Raw genomic sequence first — 27,514 nt, forward strand, 5'->3', positions numbered from 1 at the left:
CCTTGTCCTTCAGGTGGTAGTGGCTGTAGGTTTGGAAGATGCTGGAGGAGGAGTCTTGGGGAATGGCGGAAGCATGAATGTCAGAGATATAGTTAAATTCTCTCTTGTTCAGATGATCATTGCCTGACATTTGTATGGCCTGAATACGACGTACCACTTATCAACCGCAGCCTGGAAGTTATCCAGATCTTGCTGTTTTAGTATCTGAGAAGTTACACATGGTTCTGATCATTGTTCATTCATCAGTGAACAACCACACTTCTGACCTCGTGATGGGGAGGTTATTGATGAAGCAGCCAAAATTGGTTGGGCCTAGGACACTACCCATACCTAATGCGTCAAAAACCACAAAAACAAATGCACTACTTCTCTCACAAGGGGCTAACTATTCCATTAGGTTCTCCAAAGTTTCAACGTACACCAGTTAAATCCAGGATATCACAAACATTAGGATCAAGTCTTTGCCTGCATTTGTGTCCTAATATACCTTCAGGATCCAGCAGTTTGGTGAGTCCCAGTTGCTGCTCTGCCACATTGAAAGCATTTTGTAAGTTGTAGTGAGCATTTGACTTCTTTAGTCTGTCAAAGTCAATCAGATCAGGCCTGAAGCAAAGAACAAAGAGAAGAATGGTCCTTATCAAATGAAAAGAACGAGGCTGACATCACAAGACAAAATCAGATTGTGTGTGTGCAAGACCAGACTAAAAAAAGGAATACGCAGAATAAGATCAACCCACAAGTGTGCTTTACCATTCCACAAGATCATGGTTGATCTTTGACTTCTTTAATAGAACATGGGCAACAATGGCAAGTTAGCATTTAACTGCCTTTGAACTGAGTATCTTGTTAGGTCATGACTGTCAATCATACTGCTGTGGCTCTGGAGTTACATATAGGCCAGATCAGATAAGGACAGATTTCTTCCTTAAGGGACATTATTAAATCGGATGGATTTTTACAATAATTGATGACAGTGTCGTTGCATCATTACTGAGACCTGATTTCAATTTCAGATGTGTTAATAATTCAATTCAAATTCCACCAGCTTCTGTGGTTGCATCCAACCTTGTATCCCCCAGGTCTGAATTTATAGATTCCTAGTCCAGTGACATTAATCACTAAACTATTGTCTCCCTACTTTCCTGACTTAATCCCACGTCCCTGGATTCCCTTGATTTATCATTCCAACATGAATCCATTACACATTTTAATTGTGTAATCACTGGGACAGATCCTAATAGATTGTAAACATGGAAGAGAGGTTTGGAGTCGGAGTCTGACATCAAAAAATGTGCAGCCATTTGATTCACCTGTTGATACAGTGTATCCCAGATTCACAGACCAGAAGGTCCTGACATCCGACTTCAGTTCTGTGCTATGTTAATTGATTTCCACAGGGAATGTTTCCTACAATCCAGTTGGCAAGTATGAATTTCTACAGCAATTTCTGCTTTTATTTTAAATTTCTAACATCCACATTTCTTGGATTTATTTATTGATAAATCATACACTGGTTTTAATGATATCATGTAATCTATTTTATGAAAATACTACTAGCTACTACTGCACCTTCAATTCAATACTGGCACTTATTATGCAAACTGTTGGATAATGTTATCTTGAAACATTCAATTCTGTTAAAATCTCCCTGAATTCTGAAGGAATGATAAGATACCTGTGTTTGTGGACAATTGCATTGAAGGCCAGTCCATCCCTCCAGCTTGTGGTGAAGTTGTGAACATTAACATTGGGATACCTGCAAAACACAATGAACAACCAAAAGTCGAAGAGTTTCAACTTAGTACCAGACTGGGTCAGATTTTGTGTGGTGGCAGCAGTGGCGACGATGGTGATGGTGGTGGAGGAGGAGAAGAGAGATGTGCACGAATTGAAAAATGACAAGCTAAAAGCTATTTTTCACACAATGGATTGCGAGGGATGCTCTCTGAGCAGGTAACTGAATAGGTAGTGAATGGATTCTCTGATTAGTAACTGTAATAAACACAATGTCGCCACCCGACTGAAGGCATTCTAATGAAAGAGCAAGAACATGTTTTGTAGAGCTGAGGTCAGGTCAGGATGGACTGATAGAGAGAACCAAACTGTTTACACGATTGCCTGTTCAAAATCTATTACGAAAGGTACAAGAGTTCACCTAACCAGCAACTGGTGGATGAAGGGGAGGAACTGTCAGAACTGAGAGGCTCCAGAACATCAATTAGTTTGAGTTGTGGGGAGAGGCTAGATAGGCTTGCACTTTTTGCACTGGAACATCGGAGATTGAGAGGTGACATTATAGAGGTTTATAAAATCGTGAGGGGTGTAAGTAAGGTGAATGGCAGGTGTCTTTTCCCTAGGGTGGGGGATTTCAAGACTAGGGGGCACATTTTTAAGGCAAGAGGAGAAAGAGTTAATGAGGAGCGACTTTTTTTTACACAGAATGTGGAATGAACTTCCAGAGTATGTGGTAGATGCAGGTAGTGTTACAATATTTAAAAGACATTCAGACATGAATAAGAAATGTTTGAAGACATCTGGGCCAAGCGCAGGCAGGTGGGACAAGTTTAGCTTGGGATTATGTTTGGCATGGACTGGTTGGGCCAGAGGGTCTGTTTACGTACTGTATGACTCAATAATAACTGTCACATAGAAATTCAAGTTCTGAAGACGTGTCACAGGGTGACGAAACCCAAACTCTTTGTCAATGTGCTTAGTTCAGTGCATAACTTATTTGTCAACTTGCATAATATATTTCATAGAATCATAGAATCCCTACAGTGTGGAAGCAGGCTACTCAGCCAATCAAGTCCACACCACACCTCCGAACAGCATCCCACCTAGACCCAACCTATCTCTGTAATCCTACATTTCCCACGGCCAATCCACCAACCTGCACATCTTTGGACTGTGGGAGGAAAGCAGAGCACCCAGAGGAAACCCACACGGACACAGGGAAAATATGTAAACTCCACACAGCGAGTCGCCTGAGGGTGGAATCGAAACCGGGTCCCTGGTGCCATGAGGCAGCAGTGCTAACCACTGCTGTTCATAAATTTCTTACATAAAAGGCATTTTGCACAGGGTGGAAACACTTGACTATCAGTGACAGTCAACCACCCACTGACCAAGGGTAGCACAGATTGATACAGTGAACGCTCCCTTTATTCCGACAGAGGGCCTCAGCTTAAAACTCAGAATGGTGTTCGAAGTAGAGATTTTATAAACACAGGTTCTAATAAAATTATGTACGCTGAACATTGATTTCTTTGTCAGATGTTGATTAATCTGCTATGCATTTCAAGAACTGTCTGTTTCTCATCTATCTGTGCACTTTGCAGGACTTGCCACTTAATTCCCTCTGGCAATTTTCCAATTCTGCTTACCCTGCTGTCTTCATTTGGCACCAGAGCAGAAGCGCATCTTTGGCAGATTTCTTTTCTTTGTTATCCTCTGTTTCAACACTGATATCTTGGATCTTTTGAAACAAAAGCCATGATAAGTCAAATACATAAGCAAGATCAAGGACTATGTAACTTATTGCAAACAAATGCAAATCATTATTAAGGCTTCAAGATAACCTCAAATACTGACTCACTGTGGAAAGACCATTTACCCTTGTGTGGCAATTAAAAATGCCTTGTGTGTCAGTGCCTTCATTTGGGATTTTTAATTTGGTGGTAGCAGCAAGAAGAGCGAGAGAGAGAAACAGAGTGAAAACAAAGTGGTTTTTCCGTAAAGAGGCAGCCCCACCCAGTTTGTTCGCAAACAAGAAAACGTAGCATTTAAGGTAAAGCAAGCAACTGTGATATTAAATTCCTCCAATAATGCAGGGTAAGTGTTGTGAGGGGTGCTTGACTTAAACATGTTTTTGACATAGATACTTCTGATAAAGAACAATGAAGGGTGATCATATATGCATGGAACCTGAATACTCGTGACCTAAATAGACTGTAACCTTTTGCTGCCGCTGGAAAATCACTCCCACAACATGAAGGGTCCCTCCTGCTTCATATTTGTAGTTCAGTCCATCTTTTGCTGAATCACTCACTTTTGCCTTTGTTACCTCCAGACTTGATCATTTCAAAGTTCTCTTAGCTTGCCTCCCATTTCCCATTTTTCATCATAAGGAACAGGAACAGGAGTAGATCATTCAGCCCCTCAAAACTGCTCCACCATTCATAGGATTATGGCTTATCTGACATTCCTTATGTCTACTTTCCTGCCCTTCCTTGATTTCCCTCCTGAACAAAGAATCTATCGCAACCTTAAATATACACTAAGGACTCTGTACCCACAGTTCTCTGTGGCAAGGAGTTTCAAAGACTTACAATCCTCTGAGAGAAATTCCTCCACAACTCATTCTTAAATTCATTTCCCTTTATTTTGACACTATGCCCTCTGGACCTAGTCTCTCCCATGAGGGGAAACATCCTCTCATTTACACTGTGAAGCCCCTTAAAATTCCTATATGTTTCAATGAGCTCATCTCTCATTCTTCTAAATTCCAATGAACAGAGTCCCAAATTGTTCAATCATTGCTCATAAGACAATCCCTCCATACGTGGGATCATCCGAGTGAACCTTTTCTGAATTACCTTCCGTGAAATGCTGCCTTTCCTTAAATTACGGGACGAAAACAGTTCATAGTACTTCAGATGTGGTTTCACCAGCACCTTGTACGGTTGCAGAAAGACTTCTCTACTCTTATACTCCAACCCCCTTGAAATATAGGCCAACATTCCATTAGCCTTCCTGATTACATGCAGCACTTGTGTGCTATCCTTGTGTGTTTTGTACATAAATACTCCCACATCCCCTTGTATTGCAACTTTCTGTAGCTTCTCTCCATTTAAATAATATCCTGTTATCTAGGTTTCCCTTCAAAAATGAACAATTTTGCATTTTCCCATGTTAGTCCATTGGTCGGCCTTATCCTGACCCATATTTGGCAGTGTTCACCTATTACACCTGTACTTGCTGGCTTAAGTTAATGTGTCCTCTTGTGGAGAAGAGCATAGCTAGAGGGGATGAATAGAAGATGTTTATCAACAAATTCAATACGAGAATTTAGAAACTTCTTCACTCAAAAGCAGTGAGAATTTGAGATTTGCTGTCATAGACACTGATTAATCTAAATTGCATAGGTACATTTAAGGGGAAACCAGACAATCATATGCGAAGATAGTTATGAAGGTAGACTTAGATGGAAAAAGGCTTCAATGTAGCATAAACACCTGCATAGGCTGGTTGGGCCAATATCATATGTAAATGGAATGTGTCATTCATTCACTACTACTCATAAATAAATTGGAAAAAAAAACCATCTTGATGTATCAACTGCTGCAGTATGTACTTGAAATCGAAGGATGATGGTCCATATTAAGCCCAGAGTAAGCCGGTGGTTCCCATCTACAATGTCATGTGAGCCCATGTTTTCCAGATGGACTTTCTGCTCTTTCAAGAATTGCAGGGCCTTATCCACATTTTCTAAACAGTGAATCCGCATCCGTCCTTTGGTGGGTTTGGGCTGGAAATAGAAGCAGAGAGCTTGGTTTAATATCATAACAGGTCATGGCAATTCAGTCATTTGTAGGGCACACGTTTATCAAGGAAAACTTATTCAGACGGTGCATCACAATGTACTGAATGGAGATCGAGCAACCTCCTATTTTAACTGCAAAACATTATAAAGATCAATACAGTAACAAATGTCTTTCCTCAACTATCATTTGATGCATGTTCTGGTGCTCCTTCCCTTCCCAAATTGTGACACAACTTGGGATATTTTGTCATATTAAAATTAATATTCAAATGTATGTTATTTCGGACTGCCGACAAAGTCCTGCAAGATTACTGCACACTTCAGGATTTGTGCAACTCCTGTTAAAAGTAATTAATACTTTTAGGAGTCAAAGCATTATAAAGAGACAAAAGAAAGCTAAACATTAGTAACTGGGTACACAAAAGAGAATGATTTTTAAACTCAACATTGGCAATTACCATTTGGTTCATGGAAAAATAGATGTGGCTTTGATTTTACACTCCAAAAAAAAAGTTCCTATGTTATCTATGAAAGTTAAAATATTCCATTCGGATTAAGATGTCTAGTAATTAAACAGGAAGACTAATTGGTACATTATATGTATTCTCTAATTCTGCTGACATTAAATAAATAGCCTACATCATTTCAATTCCCAGCAAACACTTGTTACTCACCTGACAACACACTTATTTAACTTCATTTGCACACAGCAAGTTAACTAAATGGAAGAAGGCACAGAGCACATAGGTGTGACTGATCCAGTCTATGTGAATTTTACCCACATAACCCCTCTAAAGAGATGCAATGCTGTGTGCCTAATGAACGCTTCATTCCACAACCCTATAGTTAACCACCTACTCTAGCCTCATACTAAATCTAGTTTGCATAGGCGTTCTAAGGTTCCTTACTGCACTTAACATCATAAAACTGTGCTCTCAGTGGGGATATATGCATGGAGTAAGCGTGGACTGGAGTTTCAGGCAACAATGTTGTCATGCTATCTCCGATCCTTCAAGCACAGATTTCCTGCAGGAATACTGAAAATACTAATAAACTTCAAACATGGGAGAGGTTAACTTTACATCATTAACATCTGACAATTGTCTTAAAATCTTTCGTCGTTGGGTATGGTTTACAACATTCCTTGTGACTCATTTAAAATGCTTTCCAAATATCAGTAACCTCTGAAATACAGGGTGGGCCAAAGGAAACAGTTTTGTTACCCTGTATTCTCAATGCACTGCAGTGGAAACAGTGTGCCAGGTGAGTCAACAATCACAAAAGCTGAATTCTTCAAACGTAGTATAGAAAATCAACCTGTCCAACTTGAAACTCTAAAGGAAATCTGATAACCTTACAGACCTAATGACTTACCCCTATATACCCTTCAGAATGCAAAGCCAAAGTCTGAAATCAATTGCATATGAGATCCAACCTTTGCTGAGTTCAAAAACTGGTAGTCACAGCAGGGCAAAAAGTGACCCATCTTCTAATCGGTTTCTGATAATATCTCAACGTTAAGGAACACCTGCAGCATGCCACTTACATAGAACACAGAACTGTACAGCACAGGAACGGGCCCTTTGGCCCACAATGTTGTGTCAAACATGACACCAAATTAGACTAATCCCTTCTGCCTGCCCTTAGTCCAAATCCCTCCATTCCTCCCTTATTCATGTGCTTATCTCAAATTTTCTTAAATGCCCATATCATATCTGCCTCCACCACCACCCCTGGCAGTACGTTCCACACTCCTACCGCTCTCTGTGTAAAAAAACTTGCCCCTCACATCTCCTTTGAACTTTCCCCCTCTGACCTTAAATGCATGCCCCCTAGTATTAGACATTTCAACTCTGGGTAAAAGATTCTGACCGTCAACCCTATCTATGCATCTCATAATTTTATAGATTTCTATCAAATCTCCCCTCAGCCTCCACCGCTCCAGGAAAACAACCCGAGTTTTTCTAGCCTCTTCTTATAGTCAATACCTGTATTCCCACTTAAGTAGAAGCTAGCAACTTCTAAGCAATGCCCTCCCCAGTTTAAAACATGGTGAAAAGAAGAAAGATGAATCAATAGATTAAAAAAAGGAAAATAACTGGGAGGAAAATAAAGATGCAAAAATACCAGAAATGCAGGGCAAGATGTGTGCAAACAAATTAGGGATGCTAGAAATAAATGGATTAGATATATTTGTAAAATAAAACTCACTGGCTAGCTGTCAATCCATTTCAATAGGTATACATTTTGATAAAATAACCAAGAAAGTAAATTTGTTAGATAGCATAATGTGTTACATGGCAGAAGATCTTGGAAGTATGATTTGTACAGAAAACGAGGCCAAATTTTTACTTGGTTTAGACAAACAGATCATAAAGAGATATTCAACTTGGCAGCAGCCACAGGTTTAACACATTAAACAGCAGCGTGGGAGGATATTAGTTCCTGAACTCCCTCAATGTGCTCTCAATTTAAACTGATGAAATTAATAGCAGTGTTGATGGGTTAAAAAGAAGATTCCATCTACTGGTAAACAGGAAATTAAGGTTTAACAGGATTGCTGAGACAGAAGTCCACCTGGAAGCGAGGCAAGTGGCATAGAAGATGTGCAATTTAGTGTTCTGCTAATAAGGTTTGCTTTCATTTTTGTCCACACATAAAATTTGCAGCACAGAATCAGCCCATTCAGCCAAAAGGCTCACTCCAGTGATTATGCTCGAGACGAGCTTTTTCACAACCCTCTTCACTTCAGTTCATCAGCATATCCTTCTAATCCTTTCTCTAGCGTAGTTTATCTAGCTCCCCTTTCTATGTGTCTTTGTTATTTGCTTCAAACTCTCCTGTGGTAGCAAGTTCCACATTCTCTAAAGATATTTCTCCTGAATTCTCTGTTGGATTTAATTGTGACTACCTTGCATATTTGGCCCCTAATTCTGGTCTTGCCCCTACACAAGTGGAACATTTACGCTATTAATATCTTTATAATTTTAAAGACCTATTTATTAGGTCAGTCCTCAACATCTGCTTTCCACAGAAAACAATAACAGCTTGGTCTATTTTTTCCCCATCGTTATAATTCATTAGTGTCATCCTTGTACATTTTTTTTGCACTTTCACCACTCTTCTGTATCCTTTTTGTGAAATAGAAACCACAAATGTGCACAGTATCTGGAGCATAATTTAACATTCATAACATTCCTAATCCGAAGGTGCTGGGGTACAATTCTGTGGCCCTTGCCCATTCTTCATTTCTGAATATGTAATGCAATTGCGCATATAGTTTGTGTCCAGAGTGAGGGCTGGAGATTCACTGACATCCTGACACTTTCTAACATAGATCACTGGATAACAATCAGAAGCAAAATGCCTTATTCAAATTTCTCCTCCTTAGCCACTCCCCAACCAAGATGTCTACTTGCTACAGATCAGGAATCAAACCTGAAGCCTTCCTGGTCTACGGTACTCAATAAAACAAATTATTCTTCTGTGTTTATCAGTCACTGTAGACAGTGAGATTACAAAAGCATGATGCTCACTATTCCTGGCAGGACTCCTAGCTGTTTTTTGTTTAATTACGAATTAAGGTACAAATTACATAGATGATAACAGTTAGCAAAAGTTTAGCAAAAGGTCCCAACAACAACCCATAATGACATCTAATAACCATTTTATAGTTGACACTGTTTCCCACTGATCTCTCCAACATTGGAGGAGCACTATAAGAAATTACATCATTCCCAAAAGATCTGATTTACTGCAAGCCCAAAATGTTAAATTAAGGACATTGATGATGATAGCTGATAAAGACTATGCTTACAATAAAAACAAATAGCTGCACAATGCAATTTCTAAAACCTGCTAATCCCTGACCTGTTGTGTGGAGCTACTGCCAAAACAAAAATCTAAATGTACAATGTAATTCAGCTTAATTGAGCAACCTTTCTGAATCACTTGGGGTGGTCTGTAGAAGTCTTTACTGAGGGGTTAGACGGTTGGGATATACTTCCGCTGAAAAGTATGCTTGTTTCTGATGTTTTCAACAGACATAAACAATGATAATATCAGTAACAAATAAATTTTCTGTTAAGCAGAACTGAAGAAATGGGTTCACCTTGGAGACTTCTATTTACTACATAGCTAAGTGATTTTGTATTTTCTCCCTGCTGTTCACGGTATTTTTGCACCCCAGCTACAAGGATGGGCTTCCAATTTTAGCCGGAATCCCTGTTAAAGCTGGTCTGGAACTTTCAAACAATGGGCTAGGGGAGTGATTATATTAATGGTGTAGAGTAAATCACCTGCTGCTTTTTACCTCTACCAAGGGAAGAAACACAAATATTTGAACTGTCGACAGAATTGAGGGATATGGGGATAGGGCTGAAAGGTGGATTTGAGGATGAGTTCAACCATGATCATATTAAACTGCACAGCCAACTCAAGGAATCTATGGCCTTCTCTTCTTTTTCTTTCTATTTTCGTATGAATGTGGCACATCATTGTGACTTGCAATGTCAGATTTTAACATACTAAACTATCCGAGCAGTCAATCAGATGTTGATTTAAATGGTCTTTTGGACGTAGTAGGCTCCAAACTCTTTATCACTGACTATACTTGCATGCACAATCTGGGCTGACACTCCAATGCAGTACTGAAAGGTACTACCATTAGGTTACCTTCCAGATGAAACCATAAGCCAAGACTCCATCAACGTGTGATCATGGATTAAAAAGATTCCAACACACTGCTTGAAGAGAAATAGGGAATTATACTTGTGCCCTGACCAATAATTTATTCAGCACCAAAGAAAGAAACAGACCATGGATCATTATTTTAAATGCCACTTTATGCAACTATGCTCTACTTGACAGTCATATTTGCCGAAATAACAACAATGACTACATTTCAAAGCAAATTAATTGGTAATGAATTAAGTTTTGTTTAAAATTCATTCACAGGATACCGGTGTCACTGGCTAGGCCAGCATTCATTGCCCTTGAGAAGGTGTTAGGTGAAGTGTAGTCTTTAGGGTACTCCCTCCACAATGCTGTTAGAAATGGTGTTCCAGGAAATTGACCCAGGAGCAGAGACCTATTTCCAAGTCAGTACGGCGTTTGACTTGGAGGGGAACTTTCACATGATGATATTCCCATGCATCTGCTGCCCTTGTCCTTCCAGGCGGTCGAGTCTCAGGTTTGTAAGATGTTGTCAAAGGAGCCTGCGTGATCTTGTAATTGGTTCACATTGTTGCCACTGTGTATCAGCAGTCAAGGGATTGAATATTGAATGGGGTGCCAATTAAACAAACTGCTTTGCCTTGGAGTGGTGTCAACTTTCTTTATTGTTGTTGGCCATCTTGAGGCTAAGTTAAGATAAAGTATAGATACATGTTTGATTTTTCTCTCCACTAAAATCAGCTCAAGTTATCTCAATATCCATATAGCAAGTGAAAGAAAAACTTGGATTGACGTATTGATGTTGTAGCTTTAAATTCTTCCTGCAGGGAAGTGGAAGGCCAGCTGTCCACAATATGGTCAAAATTCATGGATCATTCATAGACCCATAACTCATGTCAACTCACTATTCTTCTACTGTGCTGAGCATACTCGATTGTCTGTCAAACAAGACACTGATTCAGTTTGTGACTGCGCAAAGCATAAGCTTGTGAGTATTGCTGGCCTAAAGCTACTATATTATTATTCTGATGGTTGCCACAAAAACCACAAAAGGCTTATACTGACCAGCTGCTCACCCGACAGCACCTCCAGCAAACGAATCAGCATTCTCCCATCCCTCAAGTCTGTATACAGGTCTGTGATTCGAGATGTCACTCTTGCTAAGTGTGAGTTTACCCATTTGGTAAATGTTTTCTTCTGCACTGCTTCACGTTCATCTGCAACAAAGAAGCAAATGCTTACTGTTAACCGCTTAAAAGGATAAAATGTAAGGAAGCACCAGAAGTTAAACAGGAAAAGATATTCTAAATATGTTGCAGTGCTGTCACCATTTGAAAGAGAAACTGCAGGTTAACATTTAGAGTGCCGACCTTGCCTCAGAACTCAATTAGGGAAAGCTCTCAGGTGAAACATTACCCACCTTTGCTGTTTCAAATGCTGGTATTTTAAGTTTTTAACTCTAGATTTTTGGCACTCAGCTTTACTTTCTCTCTCATCTCCATTTTCAAAATAATAAACCGAAAGGAGGAAAAACAATGCAGAATCATACAAGAGCTGATTGTCTAATTGATAACACTTTGCTCTGCCAATGTAGAAGTCACATGACACCAGGTTATAGTCCAACGGGTTTATTTGAAATCACAAAATTTTACAGTGCTGCACCTGACGAAGGAGCAGCGCTCCAAAAGTTTGTGATTTCAAATAAACCTGTTGGACTGTAACCTGGTATCATGTGACTTCTGACCCTGTTCACCCCAGTCCAACACCAGCACCTCCACATCAATTAGACAGTATTTAAGAGACCTCAATGTTCCAAGATTGATGAGAAACCAGATGTGGCAAAACAGACTTTTTAGTTTTAAATAATGAGCAGCATTAAACTAAAACTTGAACCCTGGGCTTTCTGTTACCATAGTAAATAATGCCAATTAGCAACAAGACAAACCATACAGTTGGTTATGAGTAAATATTCTGCTAGAATTGAAATTATGGCTGGAAGAGAATTTCCACAATGCAAGCTCAATCTAATTTGTGTGTCACTGAATGATTCATTTAATATACTGTACAATGTGAACAATAAGAATTGGAAGAAAATAAACACAACGATATATTATACACAGCAGCAAATAGAACAGGTAGTGCTGTATTACAGGTGGTAACAGAACTGATTATACAGAATCACAGATTGGTCTCTTTTGTGTGGTAACTATTTGCCGATCATATTCATGACAACTCTGCAACAGCAACTTGATTAGTTCCACTTCAGGTTATGTAAATCTTATCACTTTGGGACCTTATTTTTTCTTTTATTCATGAGATGTGGGCATATATAGATAGGGGTTGCATTCACTGTCAATCCCTAATTGCCCTGAGAATTGCTCTTGTGCGCAGTCCACATGATATACACACACCCACTAGTGCTATTAGAGAGGGAGTTCTAAGATTTTAAGCATCGACTGTGAAGGAAGTGATATATTTCCAAGTCTGTATGGTGTGGGGCTTTGGGGGTACCTCGCAGGTGGTGGCGCTCCCATGCATTAGCTACCCTTGTGCTTCCAGGTGGTAGAAGCTGACCTTCCAACTTCTGACCCTGCGACTGTAGCCACAGTTTTTATATGGATTGTCCAGTTCAGTTTCTGGTCAACTATAACGCCTAGGATGCTGGCATGTGTGCTGATACTGCTACCTTCCACGTATCAGTCCAAACCCAAATGTTGCTAAATTTGGACTTTACCAAATTCCTTGTAGAAAACTTCAATTGAAATTGCCTCCATCATGCTCTCACGTAATACATTCCAAATGTTAACTACTCGCTGCGTTTTAAAAAATCTTAAATTTGCCTTTTGTTCATTTATTAATCACCTTACAATGGTGCCCTCTGATTTTCAGTAAATACAAACAATTTATCAACTCTAGTCAGAACCTTCAATCAAATACCCTCTCAATTTTTGCTTCTCTTCTCTAAGGAAAATAGCCCCAGTTTTTCCAATCCATCCTTATCCCCAGCACCATTCTCATAACGCTTTTCTGCAATCTCTCCAAAGACTTCACATCCTTCCTGAAGTTGCAGTTTCCAGAATTGGACACAATAGCACAGCTGAAACCAAAACAGTGTTTTAATCAAGTTTCAGCATAACTTCCTTGGCGTGCAATACAGAGTGAATAACCATGATGCCTTTTACGTTGGCACCAGAGTTCTGTATAGTTAAAGAAAAGACTATTACTCTGTAGAAATTCTGTACAATATGAATGAATGGAAAGAGATTTGGCCCATTGAGGATGAATGGGAAAGGGTTGATTCATTGCGAGTCTACACTTTTATCTTTACAGCCTCTAGTCACCGTGAGCCAATACTCTGGAGACATTGGTTCAAATCCACCGTGCCAACTGCTGGAACTTAGATGTTGAAAGCTAATCTCAGTAATGGTGACCATTACAATTAACATCAATTCTTTAAAAAAGCCACTTGGTTTATTAGTCCTTGAGGGAAAGAAATGTTTTGGCATTAGCCAGTCTGGCCTATATGTGACTCCAGACCTTAAGCAGTGTGGTTGACTCTTAACTGCTGTCTGAAATTATGTGGTAAACTGCTGTTCCAGGTTGATTAGTGACAAGCAACAAACGCTGTCCTTGCAGATGACCACCACACCCCAACCACAGAACATTTAAAAAATGTAGTACACTTTGGCCTTGGAGCAGGGTTATACCGGAGAGCTGCCAGCAACAACATGGCTCTAATCTAAATGGGGCAGCGACATCTTTCAGAAAGTCAATTAGTCATACAAACCATTTCAAATTAACAACCAAGTATGTGTGCTTTTCAGCAGAGCTGCCTCACAACATTCCAACTTTTAATGGTTCTCTGACGTTGGTGTACACTGTAGGTTAATGATTTTGAGCTGCTATTTAGTACTCATGTGCAGTTTTATTACATGTGACAAAATATAATCAAACCATTGTTGTTGCAAATATATACTGAGCTTTACTCTCGACAGCATCATCAGACTTTGGCTCAAACTCAAAGAAACAAAAAATTGATCATAGTAGAAATTACTTCTTTTCACTATGATGTACTTCTTGAACTCTTCCCTAGCTCTTGCTGCCGTATAGCCAACTGACGTGGGTGCAATACTGGCCTCCAAAGTTGACTATTTTCTTATTTCACTCACAAATATAACATTTCCTGAGACACCCCAACTAACCAAACTTCTCCATTAAAATAAAACCTGTTTCCCATTATATTGTTTGTGCGAACTTGTTGTTTGTGATAATTGGCTGCTACTTTTCAAAATGAACAGAACTGAAGCTGTAAAGCACTTTGGCATATCCTGAGATTGAGTGGGGTGCTAGTTAAAAGCCACTTCTGTCCTTACGGAGATGTGCTGGACCGAAGGGATTGCCCTTCACATTACGAATTATTATTGAGATTATCCACAGATGATTTAACTCTGGTGAAGGGATTCTATGATTCAACCCAAACCTAAAATCCAATACTTTCCAACAGCAGCCACTGGCTGACACTGATTTTCCCCATGCTGATAGTGGTGTTAAAGTCAACTAAATTACCTCAGCAGCCATACCAATTTAGATCAAATTACCGATTATATGTTTCAAGCCTGACACCTTTCAGCTTTGCTGTATGTCAAAGTGCCATAATGCAGATATTGTCTGAAACATCAGAAAGGCAACGAAAGTGCAGTGCCTTTCACAACCTCAGGGCATCTCAATACAATCTACCACCAATTCACGGCTTTTGAAAGACGGTGCACTGTTATGGAGGAGGTGAGTACTGTGGTCAATTTATGGACAGCAAGATTTCATAATCAGCAATGAGACTGTTTGATTCAATGATGCTGGCCAAGCAATAAATATTGGCCGGAACGCTGGCAGAACTCTTCTATTCTTCAAGTCAGGCACTGGATCTTTTATATCTACCTGAGAGGGCCTTGGTTTAACAGTTAGACTGCAATGGTTCAAGAAGGCAGCTCACCACCACCTTCTTTAGGGAAACTAAGGACCGGCAATAAATGCTGGCCCAGCCAGTGATGTTCATTTCCCACCGGTGAATCAAAAAAACCTCATCTCAATGGCAGTATGCCAAAATGTGCTACATCCCATTGCACTATAATTAGAGTGCCAGCCTGCATTGTGAGCTCAGGTCTCTGGAGAGGAAATTAAATCCATTACCTTCTGGCTCAGGTGAAACTATTATACACTGAACCACAGCTGATAATCCAGAGGACTGAAGAAAAAGGTCTCCTGACTTTTCCTCCAGGCTATCTGGTTTCCAGGGGAGGTAAATGTTTTGGACAACAAAAGGTCTAACCCATATCACCCCATTCAGCTCTTGAAGTAGTTTCCGAGATGGACTAACATCACAGAGGCACAATACTTTTTGTACTGACTTAACAACAAGCTTTGTAACTAAACAGTATAAATTTAACTGCTTGACAAATGGTGATAATCTGCAACATACTGTCCAGAACAGATATGCAAAACGAATGCTGCTTATGCTAATTCCACTACTCGCAAGCTTTTTAAGAGGTTTAACTTTGATCTTTATTTCTTTGTGATATGGGCTTTGATGAGAAGGTTGGCTGTTGAAACAGTTGATATTTATTTTTTTACAATTAAGTAGCCATTCCCGTGCTGAATTTAGAGTTTGCTCCAGCCAAGTGCCCTGTAGATAGCATCACTCTTTAAGGCCGGGCCCTGGGAGTACCCACATAAACACCACTCTGATAACATTACAAAGTGCTGTGATTTCCACTGGAGAAACAATCCAGGTGGGACACAAGGAAAATGTTTACAGCGTCAGAATTTGCTGCACAAATTGTAATTTTTTTCAAATTGTTCCTGAGCGCAATAACTCCATATACTTAACAGGCAGGGATGCTATAGTATCTCACCTAAGTGAACCTGGGTCATGTTTAAGCCCAACACAGTGAATGCTGGCAGGCATTTCATCATGACTGAACCCAAACCCGCCACTGTCTAATATCCACATTTTCCAGATGGGGATAAGTCCAAGCGGTCCTCTGGGTAGTTGATTTTCCCTTTCTCAGTTGAAGGGAGTTGAACTTGACTGAAGTGCCACAAGTGCTGTCTCATCTGAGCATCTATCTCAGCGCAGGATTAGAGAGGACGTTAGGTTCTTGTTTTCCGTATGACTCAATTTCAAAAATATGTAATGCATTTTTCCAATTGCATGGGGTGCCTCACTGTAATCTCAAGAATTAACATACTCAACACACAGAACGCAGTCAGAGTAATTCTAAACCATTGTATATAAAGACAATTTTCTCTTCAGATTTCAGAAGCTGATGCTCATTGTGCTATAGAAACTGCAATAGTCTTTCTTCAGAGAGGAAGACAAAGGAGAAAAGCATTGTGACATATCACGGTTGCAGTATTAGAAGCTCTGCAGACAGCATTTTCAGACTAAATAATAAAAGTACATGGCACAAGCTGTACTTATATTTCAAAGCAAAGTTTTAAGAAAAATTGAACTTTGACAGATAATTACTGAGTATGTTATACACAAATCAAAACTCTCAAATAAGTTTTATGAACTGAATTTCAGTTCTCTAAATATGTCCATTTCACCAACAACGATTTAAAAATCACAAGGAGATAGCAAGAATTGCAGATGCTGGAAGTCAGAGTTGATACAGTGTGAAGCTGAAGGAACACAGCAGGTCAGGCAGCATCAGAGGAGCAGGAAAGTCGAAGTTTCAGTCTTGATAAAGGGTCCCGACCCAAAATGTCGACTCTCTTGCTCCTCTGATGCCGCCTGACCTGTCGTGCTCCCCCAGCTCCACACTGTATCGATTAAGAATCACAAGATTTGAATTTGAATGGTAATAGTGCTAAAAATGATTTGAATTACCACTTGACTGTGCAACTAAGCAAGTAAAATTAATTAGTAGGAGATGCAAGTTAGACCATATTTGGAGAAGTGTGCCCAAATATCAGCACCTGATCACAGAAAATTTATTAGACCCAAAGAAAAGGTGCAACACAGATTTTTTAAAAAGTGACACCATGGATGTGGATAAATTCATGATGAATAACTTGAAAATTATGCACTATTCACAACAGAAATATAGTTGGGGAGAAATAATGGAAGTGAAAAAATTAAGGCGTGAAAGCTAATTTTCACCAGTTTGACAATAAAAAATAAAAATGAAAGGAGCTTCAATATGACATCTGTATGTACGACCATGGAAGTCAAACATATCAAAAGTTGGCCTGTGAATTACATGCCATATATGCAAGATGAACATTTTGCAAACCATGTATCCATCATGGACTCAACAGTGGAGACTTACAAAGCTGGCACAATATGAAAATGAACACTGATTTTTGCACTGGGCTGCAGAGTTTCAAATTTAACACAACATCTATCAATGAAGACATTTGTCTTGGCCATTTCCTGTGGAAGGGCAACAAAACACTTCGCTGTTCAGCTTCAATGAAGGATAATGAACATTCATGTAGAAATACAAGTCCTCGGATTAACATAATACAATCCAGACATTCAATGCACAGCAACTGCTGGTAAAATTACCCTGGGTTTCAAATAGAGAGTCATGGTGATACGTGAATGTTGACAGGTGAATGGTTTTGTTTTGAAGAAGAGTCAGTGGACCTGAAACCTTAACTCTGCGTTCTCTCAACAGATGCTGCCAAACCTGAATTTTTCCAGCAATTTGTTTCGTTTTTGATTTCCAGCATCTGCAATTCTTTGTCTTTTTGAATGGTTTTGTCATTTTGTCAGGTCCCTCTTGGATGTCCTCATTAAACAATCCCAGTTCAGGTACAACATGGGGTTAGATCCAGGACAACATCTCCATTAGACAATCCCAGAACAGAGTCAACACAGGCTTACCAAGTAAAGCTTCCTCTATACTGTCCCCATTAAACGCCCTCAAGGTTAGTACGGCACAGGATTAGATACAGAGCAAAACGCTCTCTGCAGTGACCTATCAACCACTCCAGCTTAGGTACAAAGCAGTTCAGATACACAGATAAGCTCCCTCTACACTCCAACAATGTGTCACGTCCCAAACCTTTCAAGCCTACTGCAGTCGTATAACATTTCTCACTCAAGAGTAAAGACTCCTGAATAATGCTCAGTTTTGTGCCATGTGTCCATGTATACCAGGAACTGGCAATGTCCGTAAATTAATCTCATTGCACCTTTGGTCCTCAAAAACAGTCCATTTCAGTTCAAGGTCAGAACCTAATTCCATTCACTTCAGGTTACATTTTCTTAATTATTAACAGAATAGTTGGATAAACTCCTAAAAAGAACAGTGAACAATCAGTGGTTGTGGTTCATGTGGGAACTATTAACGTAGCGTGGAGGATTTGCAGCAACAGTTTGAGGAGTTAGGGAGTAGGTTTAAACATTGGACCTCCAGGGTAGTAATTTCAGAAATGCTATCTGTGCCACGAGCTTCACCATTTAGGCAAAGGCAGAATACGGAGGTCAATACATGCCTTGAGGGATGGTGGAAAAGGAAGGGGTCTAGATTTTTGGGACACTGGGATCAATTTTTGAAAAGAAGAAAGTTGTTCAAAAGACAGTTCCATTTCTGCTCTGGTGAAGCCTAATTTCCTGGTTGAGAGAGTAAATTGTGTAGTGGGAGTGGATTTAAACATGTAAGGCACAAAGTAAGGTTGACTAATGGATCTAGTTTTGGAAGTACCAGAGAAGACAAAAGACAGAAGATGGGGAATGTGGAAAAAGTAGTGAGGGGAGACTTGACTGTTTTGCAGCAACAAAGAAATGGTCACCTCCCAATGGGCAAGGAAGAGATAAGGACAGCATTAAATTGTATGTATGTAAATGCACCGAGTATCATGAATAAAACTGGGGAACTGGAAACAGAAATTGCTTAGGAGGATACGGCATAGTAGCAACGACAGATATGTAGCTCAAGCCAGAAAAGGACTGGATACTTAATATCCTGGATTATAAAACTTTTAATAGAAACAGGATGGGTAAAAAGGGAGGAGGTGCAGTGGTCTTGGTCAAAGAAAGTATCACTGGCCTTGAATGAGATGTAGTTCCTGAGTTCGAATCTATATGATTGGAGGCAAATTGTGCAGCGATTGACAGAAATTTTCCAGCCCTGTCTGAACACAGGATTAGTCCTGAGGGGCTGAAGGATTGCAAATGTGACACTGTTATTGAAGAAAGGGGTAAAGGATAACCCAGGAAACTACAAATCTGTCAGTCTGACATCAATAGTGGGAAAACTGATGGCAACCATAATACAAAATAAGGTAAACATACGCTTAGAGAAAATAAGTTAATACTAGACATGGCTTTGTCAAGGGCAGGTCACGTCTGACTAATTTGATTGAATTTTTTGATGAGGTGACACAGGTTGTGGGTGAAAGTAGTGCTGTGGATATTATATATCTGGGCTTTCAGAAAGCATTTGATACAGTACCACAAATTGGTTACCAAATTAGAAATGTTTGGGATTGAAGGTTTTTGGCAGCATGGATTAGAAGCTGGATATAAGACAGAAAACGACCGCTTTGCAGAACACTTACGCTCGGTTCGCAACAAACAACTGCACCTCCCAGTCGCGAACCATTTCAACTCCCCCCTCCCATTCCTCAGACGACATGTCCATCCTGGGCCTCCTGCAGTGCCACAACGATGCCACCCGAAGGTTGCAGGAACAGCAACTCATATTCCGCTTGGGAACCCTGCAGCCCAATGGTATCAATGTGGATTTCACAAGTTTCAAAATCTCCCCTCCCCCCACCGCATCCCAAAACCAGTCCAACTCGTCCCTGCCTCCCTAACCTGTTCTTCCTCCCACCTATCCCCTCCTCCCACCCCAAGCCGCACCTCCATCTCCTACCGACCAACCTCATCCCGCCCCCTTGACCTGTCCGTCCTCCCTGGACTGACCTATCCCCTTCCTAACTCCCTACCTACACTCACCTTTCCTGGCCCCATCCCCGCCTCTTCGACCTGTTTGTTTCCTCTCCACCTATCCTCTCCTCTATCCCTCTTCTATCCGCCTCCCACTCTCTCCCTATTTATTTCAAAACCCCCTTCCCCTCCCCCTTTTCTGATGAAGGGTCTAGGCCCGAAACGTCAGCCTCTCTGCTCCTATGATGCTGCTTGGCCTGCTGTGTTCATCCAGCCCTGCACCTTGTTGTCTCGGATTCTCCAGCATCTGCAGTTCCTACTATCTCTGATTCGTATTTATAGATGGACATTTTTCAGAATGGTGATGAGTTGAAAGTAGTGTTCTCCAGGGATCGGTGTTGGGACCTTGCTTTTCTGATTTATATAAACAATTTGGAGATGGGTGTTGAGGGAAAAAATCTCTAAATTGCAGATGATACAAAGCTAGAGAGAATAGTGAATTGTGAGAATGATACTGAGCAACTTCAGAGGGACAAGTTATCCTGGAAGACAAAGTTCAATACAGAGAAATGTGAGGCAATGCATTTTGATAGAACAAACACAGAGACACAATACAGGCTCAATGGTATAACTTCAAGGGGAGTAGAGGAGCAGAACAACCTCAGGATTCACGTGTATGATTCTCTGAAGGTGGCCAGGCAAGGTGAAACTGTTGTTAAGAAGACGTATAAGGTCGTTGGGTTTATAAACAGAGGCTTAGAGTATAAAGCAAGGAAGTAATGTTATACCTCTACAAATCATTAGCCAAACCACATTTAGAGTACTGTGTTCAATTCTGGCACTTTACTTAAGGAAGGATGTTAAAGCCCTGGACAGAGTGCAAAGGAGATTTACTCAAATGATACCAAGAATAAGGGATTTCAATATAAGGGAGATTAGAGAAATTGGGCTTATTCTCCTTGGAGCAGAGAAGATTCAGAGGTGACCTTATTGAGATGTTCAAAATTATGAATAATTTTGACAGGGTAAAGAAGGACATTCTATTTACACCAGTCAGTATGTCAGTATCTAGGGATCACAATTTCAGGACTATCAGCAAGTGAACTAGGAGTGAGATGAGGTGAAATGTCTTTACTCAGAGAGTTAGCATTTGGAATGCACTGCCTGAGAGAGTGGTAGAGGCAGATTCCACATTAGGTTTCAAAAGAGAGCTGGACATACATTTGAAAGTGAAGACGTCAGATGGCTATAGAGATAGGGCTGAAGAACAGGACTAGCTGGGTAGCTCTTTCAGGAACCAGTACAGACACAATCAAATGGCCTCTTTCTGAACTGTTAAATTCTATAATTTGAATTCAGAGTTCAACGTTTGTCACAGGTATTTCCAGTTCCTACATTCTAAAATTCTCACAATTATGAAAGGTAAATTTCAGATGTTGCAATGTTGAATACTATCAATTCATAGTAAGGAGCTGGGTTAAGTGACTGAACCTTTTGTTTCTTTTGCTCGAGGATTTAAAAAGAAACCTAAAAAAAGGGGAAAATAAGGAATCAAAAGCCAGTTTGTTGGCGAGGCTCCTGAGGGACACATGATCCAGCTAAATTAGGCTATCAATGAGGTTACTGAGTGATAAATCTCCTGGGCAAGCCAATTAAATGACAAGCCTCTTCGAAGACATTCAGTCTGACTTGAGACAGCCTATCAGTGTACCATATGAGTGATAAACTTTCTAGCCAAGCCAGTTTATCACCATATCTCCTGAATGATACTCCCTCTGGCCAAATCCATTACAGTGAACTTCCTCAGTAACGCATTTTCTGGAAGATTCAGTTGCATGAAGATATTTCCATCAGCCTTTCCTTGATGCCCGATGCCTTGTGATGTTTTCCACTTTTAAAAGAGGTCTCTTTTTCAAAAGCATTCAACGCCAATCAGATTTCCTAATTGCTTTTCCTTAAAATGGTAACACAGTTTATTAGGTTTGTTCCATTCAAACAGAATTTGAGAATGAGCATGGTAGAAGACAGAAGTGCATTAAATGGGGCAGTATTTCAAGTAACTTTCTTCCACAAATGGCAGTTGATGCTAAATCAGTTGTTAATTTTAAATCTGAGGTAGGTACCTTTTTGTTAAGGAAATGTATTAAGGGATATGGGCCAAAGGCAGATGTTTGGAGTTAGGCCACAGATCAGCCAAGATCTCACTGAATGGAGGAACAGGCTCAAAGGGCTGAATGGTCTACTTCTGTTCCCATGTGCTTAATATCTGCATTCACACTTTTGATGTAGAAATCAGTCCAGTGATCATTTTCTTCCCCATTTGGAAAACAATTGCTGATCGAGCAAGCATTAATCCTGAAACTAAAAACAGAAATTCCTTGAGATACTCAGCAGGTCTGGCAGCATCTTTGGAAAGAAAGCAGAATTAATGTTTCAAGTCCGGTGACCTTTCTACAAGACTATTAATTTTGGTTCCCTTAGTTATAGAAAAAAACCTTCAGTCATCTACCCTAACAAATCATAAACTGTAATGAGCCTTCCTGATGCTAGGTAAAGTCACGTCCCAGCAAAGCACAATGAAACAAAGGCCAACATTGTGGTTTGAACTGAGTCAGTCGATCTCTAGCACAACAGTATCAGGAGCAGTAACTGTGTTCTCAAAACCACTGTACTTTCAGCCAAAGCTTTACTGTAATATGGCTCCATATGAATAAAAAGTGAAGACAAGACTGCGTTCTGCTGTGATGACATCCACAGTCAAACGTTCTGCTGATAATACTGTCACTATATACACATTCATGGCACAGAGAGGGTTTGTTTGGGCAAGGTACAAGAGAACAGGTTGCAGCAACAAAAATACATCTCTAGAGTGAGTCAGTGCTCAGTCTCAGTCTAAGACCCTCAGTCTTAGTCATTTTGCCATACCAAGTCAATATAAAACATGTTTCTCACCATGTCACAGAGATCTGCTCTTCGGCGGGACGATGTGGACTTGTTGGGCTGAATGGCCTGTTTCCACACTGTAAGGTTTCTATGATTCTGTGATTTGCCATTAACATCAACATGTGACACAACAAGATGTTTGAACAAAAGACAAATTCACCAAATAAACATCAAGGGAACAGTGGAGGCTTTGCCATCCTATTTCTACAAGTTTTTGCTGACGCAATACAAAGTTTTCAAAACAGTAGTCAACTATGTTTCATCATTTATGGTGTATGACAATGCTGCTTACAGGGACAAAATCCTTCTAAATTGGAACAAGTGCAATGTCATTGGCAATTTGGAACAGCAATGAACACACACCTGTTTGCCAAAGGGCTTGGCTCAACAAAAGGCAGGGCAGAGCTTCCTGAGGGAGTCTCATATTACAGAGGATGGCTGCTTTTTTTTTTAAATGGACGGTTGAACAAAGCAGGAAGCTAACAGGAACTAAATTGACCATCTTACATGGCAGTTCGGCACTGAATTGTCAGACTTGGCCTTTGGCTCATTCATCCAGCGATGCTTGGAAGTAGGGAGTTCTGCTGGAGAACTGGCCAATAGTCATCCCTCAATAAAATCTGATCACTTGACCTTAAATACATTTGATGTCCTTGTTCATTTGCTGTGTGAAAGATTTTGCTGTGTGCATCTGTGCTTGCATGTAATAGATACCTAGTGCTCGGAAAATCAAAGAACCACAGCACTACGTAATGCAGATGGAGACCATATGACCCACTACCCTGTTGCAGATTCTTTGGCAAAGCTTTCCAATTAATCTGAAGTCTTTGCTCGCACGTCCCGCACCCCCCCAAGTAATTTTGAATAGCACAGGGATATGATAAGAAGCCACATAAGTATCCTTGTTAAATTATCATTGGTCTAAACAGGGAAATAATAGTATCTTATACTGGGAATCTCCCATGTTTAGGTATCATGATTACAATATTATTTAAAATTGGTCAGAAACAATCACTACATTCTTACTAATGATAAACATTCTTAATGCTTGCTTGAGGTAGAAATGATCAGGTATGTGCTGTGACAGAAAACGTGGTGATAAGATGGCTGCTATGTAATAATTCTACACGGTCCGTTGTGGAATACTCAAAAGCAACATTATAATTGCCTCTGTGTCACTTTACATTCAACTGCTTTTAGGTGGATAGATTATTGCAAATCACTCAACATTGCCAAAGAAAAATGCGCTTCTGCAATACCAGCACCCAGAGTCTCCCATACTGCTCAAATGTCCTTTTTTTAAAGCAATTATTGCTGGTAGAAATTCCAGGAAAGGCAACATAAGCTGAGTCTCCATCTAACTCTGTTGCTGTTTTATTCCAAAGTGTTCTAATTATGCACAGTACAATGAACAGTTATAGCACATGATCTACTACTAACACAGATTGGACCTTCACCATGTTCCTCTTTCCTAAAGTAAAGAACTTATTTATTTAATTGTTGATTTAATTCTCCAGAGGTTACTTTTGTCAATGTATTTTCTGAAGATACTGAAAATTTTTACAGAACAGAATCCCTACGGTGTGGAAACAGGCCCTTTGGCCCAACAAGTCCACACTGACCCTCAGAGCATCCCACCCAGACCCATCTCCTATAACCCACCTAATCCCACATCCCTGAACACTTGGGGCAGTTTAGCATGGCCAATCCACCTAGCCTGCACATCTTTGGACTGTGGGAGGAAACCAGAGCACCTGGAGAAAACCCACACAGACACGGGATAATGTTTTGATTGTTAAATGACTGATAAGCATAAGTTGGTGGTTAGTGTCATTCTTTGGACATTTTGAGAGAACTGGAGTAGCTGTAAAAATTCAGGCCCCTTGGTATGACTTTGCTCACAATGGAGGCTTGGGGCTCTGAGTTGTTTACTGCTTGATGACACCAAATAAGCCTCCAAGAACAGACAGACTACATGATATTTTTTCAATTTGAGATTTAGGCTAGATGTCACCATCTGATCAGGTCACGGGTCAGATATCTATGGCAGCCTGCAACGCACAAATTGGTTGCTGCATTTCCTACATCACTATAATAAATATAACTCAATAAGTACTTCACTGGCTGCAAAGTACTTTGAAACAACCTGTGATAACAAAAAGCCAAGTAGTTATTTCTTTGCTACTGGTAGGGCAACAGTCCAGCACAGTCCAAAACTCCCATTATTTTCAGCTGATAGTATGTATACAACTGTAGAAATACTCTACAGCTAACGTTCACATATGTATAAACATGCAATTTTATAATACAAATTCTAATTACCCTCTGTCAACAATCTTCTGAAGTTACAATTTCTTCCCCAATTTCCATTTTCTCTGTTCTTCCCCAAAGACTGTGCTGGATTTCCACAGTGCCAGCAATACTCACAGGAATCTTGCTTAATCTTTGATTGTGTACACAAACTCTGGACAATCCAGCTCTCACCAGTCATCCATACACTCACAAGGTCAAAACAGGATAGAGAGTAGTAAACAGGACACAGTAGTAATTCTGACTACTCCCTCATCCAGGGACAGTGACTCTCAATATAACTCCACCACAGCCAACCAGCATCAGATCAGCTAATCCAACGCAGAACTGACTGAGGAATCTTTCAATCTGTACAATTTATCTGGCAACTCTACTTACAAGTTAAGTAATTATAAATAGAACAAAAAATCCACAAACCAAAATTCAGTAACTCTGTGTCTGATTAATGATAATGACTTGAGAAGTTTTGACTTGATGGTGTATTCGCTATATAGCAGCATCTTAAGCACCCTGTGTTAATTAATCCATCCAGCTTCTTACTGAACATCCTGATAAAAAGAACTGAATCTTAGTTTCTGTTCAATGGCCACGTCTATGCCTAAACTTAAATTAAATTAAACCAAAGCAGTTTTTAATGGATGCAAATTTCATTTCTAAATCTATCAGAGCTCCTTTACTAATGTCAATATATCTGTCTGATTATTGATATCTTTGACATTTGATACATTATGTAATAGTGGTTGGTACCCAGTTCAAGGGAATTGTAAGTGTTCTTATCATAAACCAATAGACACCCAAGTTTCCGAAACACCCAGTCTTACCTCATAAACATCTCCAGACACTTATACAAATACAAACATACATATCAGGAGTTGTAAAAACTTAATCGGCGTCTTGAGACTGTGCAGCAATTCAAGAAGAGCATGGTTAATCTGAATGACTCCACATTCTCCCCTATCCTTTCTAACCCTTCACACATTTGCTTATCAAGATCTATTTACCTTTGCCTGAATGAATATTCAAAGATTCTGCTTCCACTGCCTTTTGAGGAAGAGAGTTCCAAAGACTCATGCCCCGTTAGAAAATTCATCATTCTTCACCTCTGTCTGAAATGGGAGACCTCCGTCCTAAACACACTCATAAGAGGAAACAGCCATTCTTCATACATCCTGTTAAGACTCCTCAGCATCTTCCATGCTTCAACCAAGGTGCCTCTTATTCTTCTGAATTCCAGTAGATACAAGCTTAGCCTGTCCAACCTTTCCTCACAAGACAGCCCATCAACTCCAGGCATGAGTCTAGTAAGATATAGAGACCAATACCATACAATAGATGGAGTCTCATCAAGCCTCATATAACTGATGCATAATCTATTTGTTTTAGTATTTGATTCCCCTCACAATAAATGATAATATTCTATTACCTTTTTCAAGAATTTGCTCTATCTGGATTGCAACCCTTTCTGATTCATTCACAAGGACAACCACAGCCCTACACATCTCATAGCTCTATAGCCTCTCACTGTTTAGATAATGTTTACTTTTCATTTTTTGCTAACAATTTCACATTTTCCCACATTCTCCTCCCTTTGCGAGATCCTTGGCTCACTCACTCAACCTATCCATATCCTTTGCAGTCTCAGCAAATTTAGCAACCAAATCTTCAGTCCCTTCATCTAAGTCATTTATGTAAATTGTAAAAGATTCAGGCACTGATCTCTGTGGAATGCCAGTCATTTCATCTAGCCAACCAGAAAGTGATACATCTACATTTACTCTCTGTTTCCTGTTAGCTAGACAATCTTCTAACCACGCAGATAAGTTACCCCTGACATCATGAACTTTATTTTTCACAATAATCCTTGATATGGCACCTTATCAAATGCCTTCTGGAAATCTAAGTTCAGTATATCCACAGGTTCCCCTTTATCTACAGGACAATCCTTGTTCAAAGAACTTCAATAAATTAGTTAAGCATGATTTCCCTTTCACAACTTTGCTTGGTTATCTTGAATGGCGCTAAGTGCCCTGATATAATGCCTTTAATAACATCTTCTAACACCTTTGCTCTGACTGATGTTAACAATTCAATTTATGTGAGACAACAAGGTGCAGGGCTGGATGAACACAGCAGGCCAAGCAGCA

At 39.9% G+C, this 27,514-nt stretch overlaps 1 protein-coding gene across 5 annotated transcripts in view; it reads right to left on the reverse strand.

Moving 5' to 3' along the window:
- Window positions 1-27,514, reverse strand: part of LOC109918809 (spectrin beta chain, non-erythrocytic 1-like) — a 258,622-nt gene that overhangs the window by 66,000 nt on the left and 165,108 nt on the right. For all 5 annotated transcript variants that reach the window (XM_048619799.1, XM_048619794.1, XM_048619798.1 and 2 more), the window contains 5 exons: window positions 11,282-11,433; window positions 5,354-5,527; window positions 3,384-3,475; window positions 1,676-1,756; window positions 488-603 (listed from right to left, as the gene is read on the reverse strand). In XM_048619799.1, coding sequence (XP_048475756.1) covers window positions 488-603; window positions 1,676-1,756; window positions 3,384-3,475; window positions 5,354-5,527; window positions 11,282-11,433 — 615 coding nt within the window. The remainder of the gene's footprint in view (window positions 1-487; window positions 604-1,675; window positions 1,757-3,383; window positions 3,476-5,353; window positions 5,528-11,281; window positions 11,434-27,514) is intronic.

The sequence above is a fragment of the Rhincodon typus genome, chromosome 43 (assembly GCF_021869965.1).
Source record: "Rhincodon typus isolate 14 chromosome 43, sRhiTyp1.1, whole genome shotgun sequence".
NCBI classification, from domain to species: Eukaryota; Metazoa; Chordata; class Chondrichthyes; order Orectolobiformes; family Rhincodontidae; genus Rhincodon; species Rhincodon typus.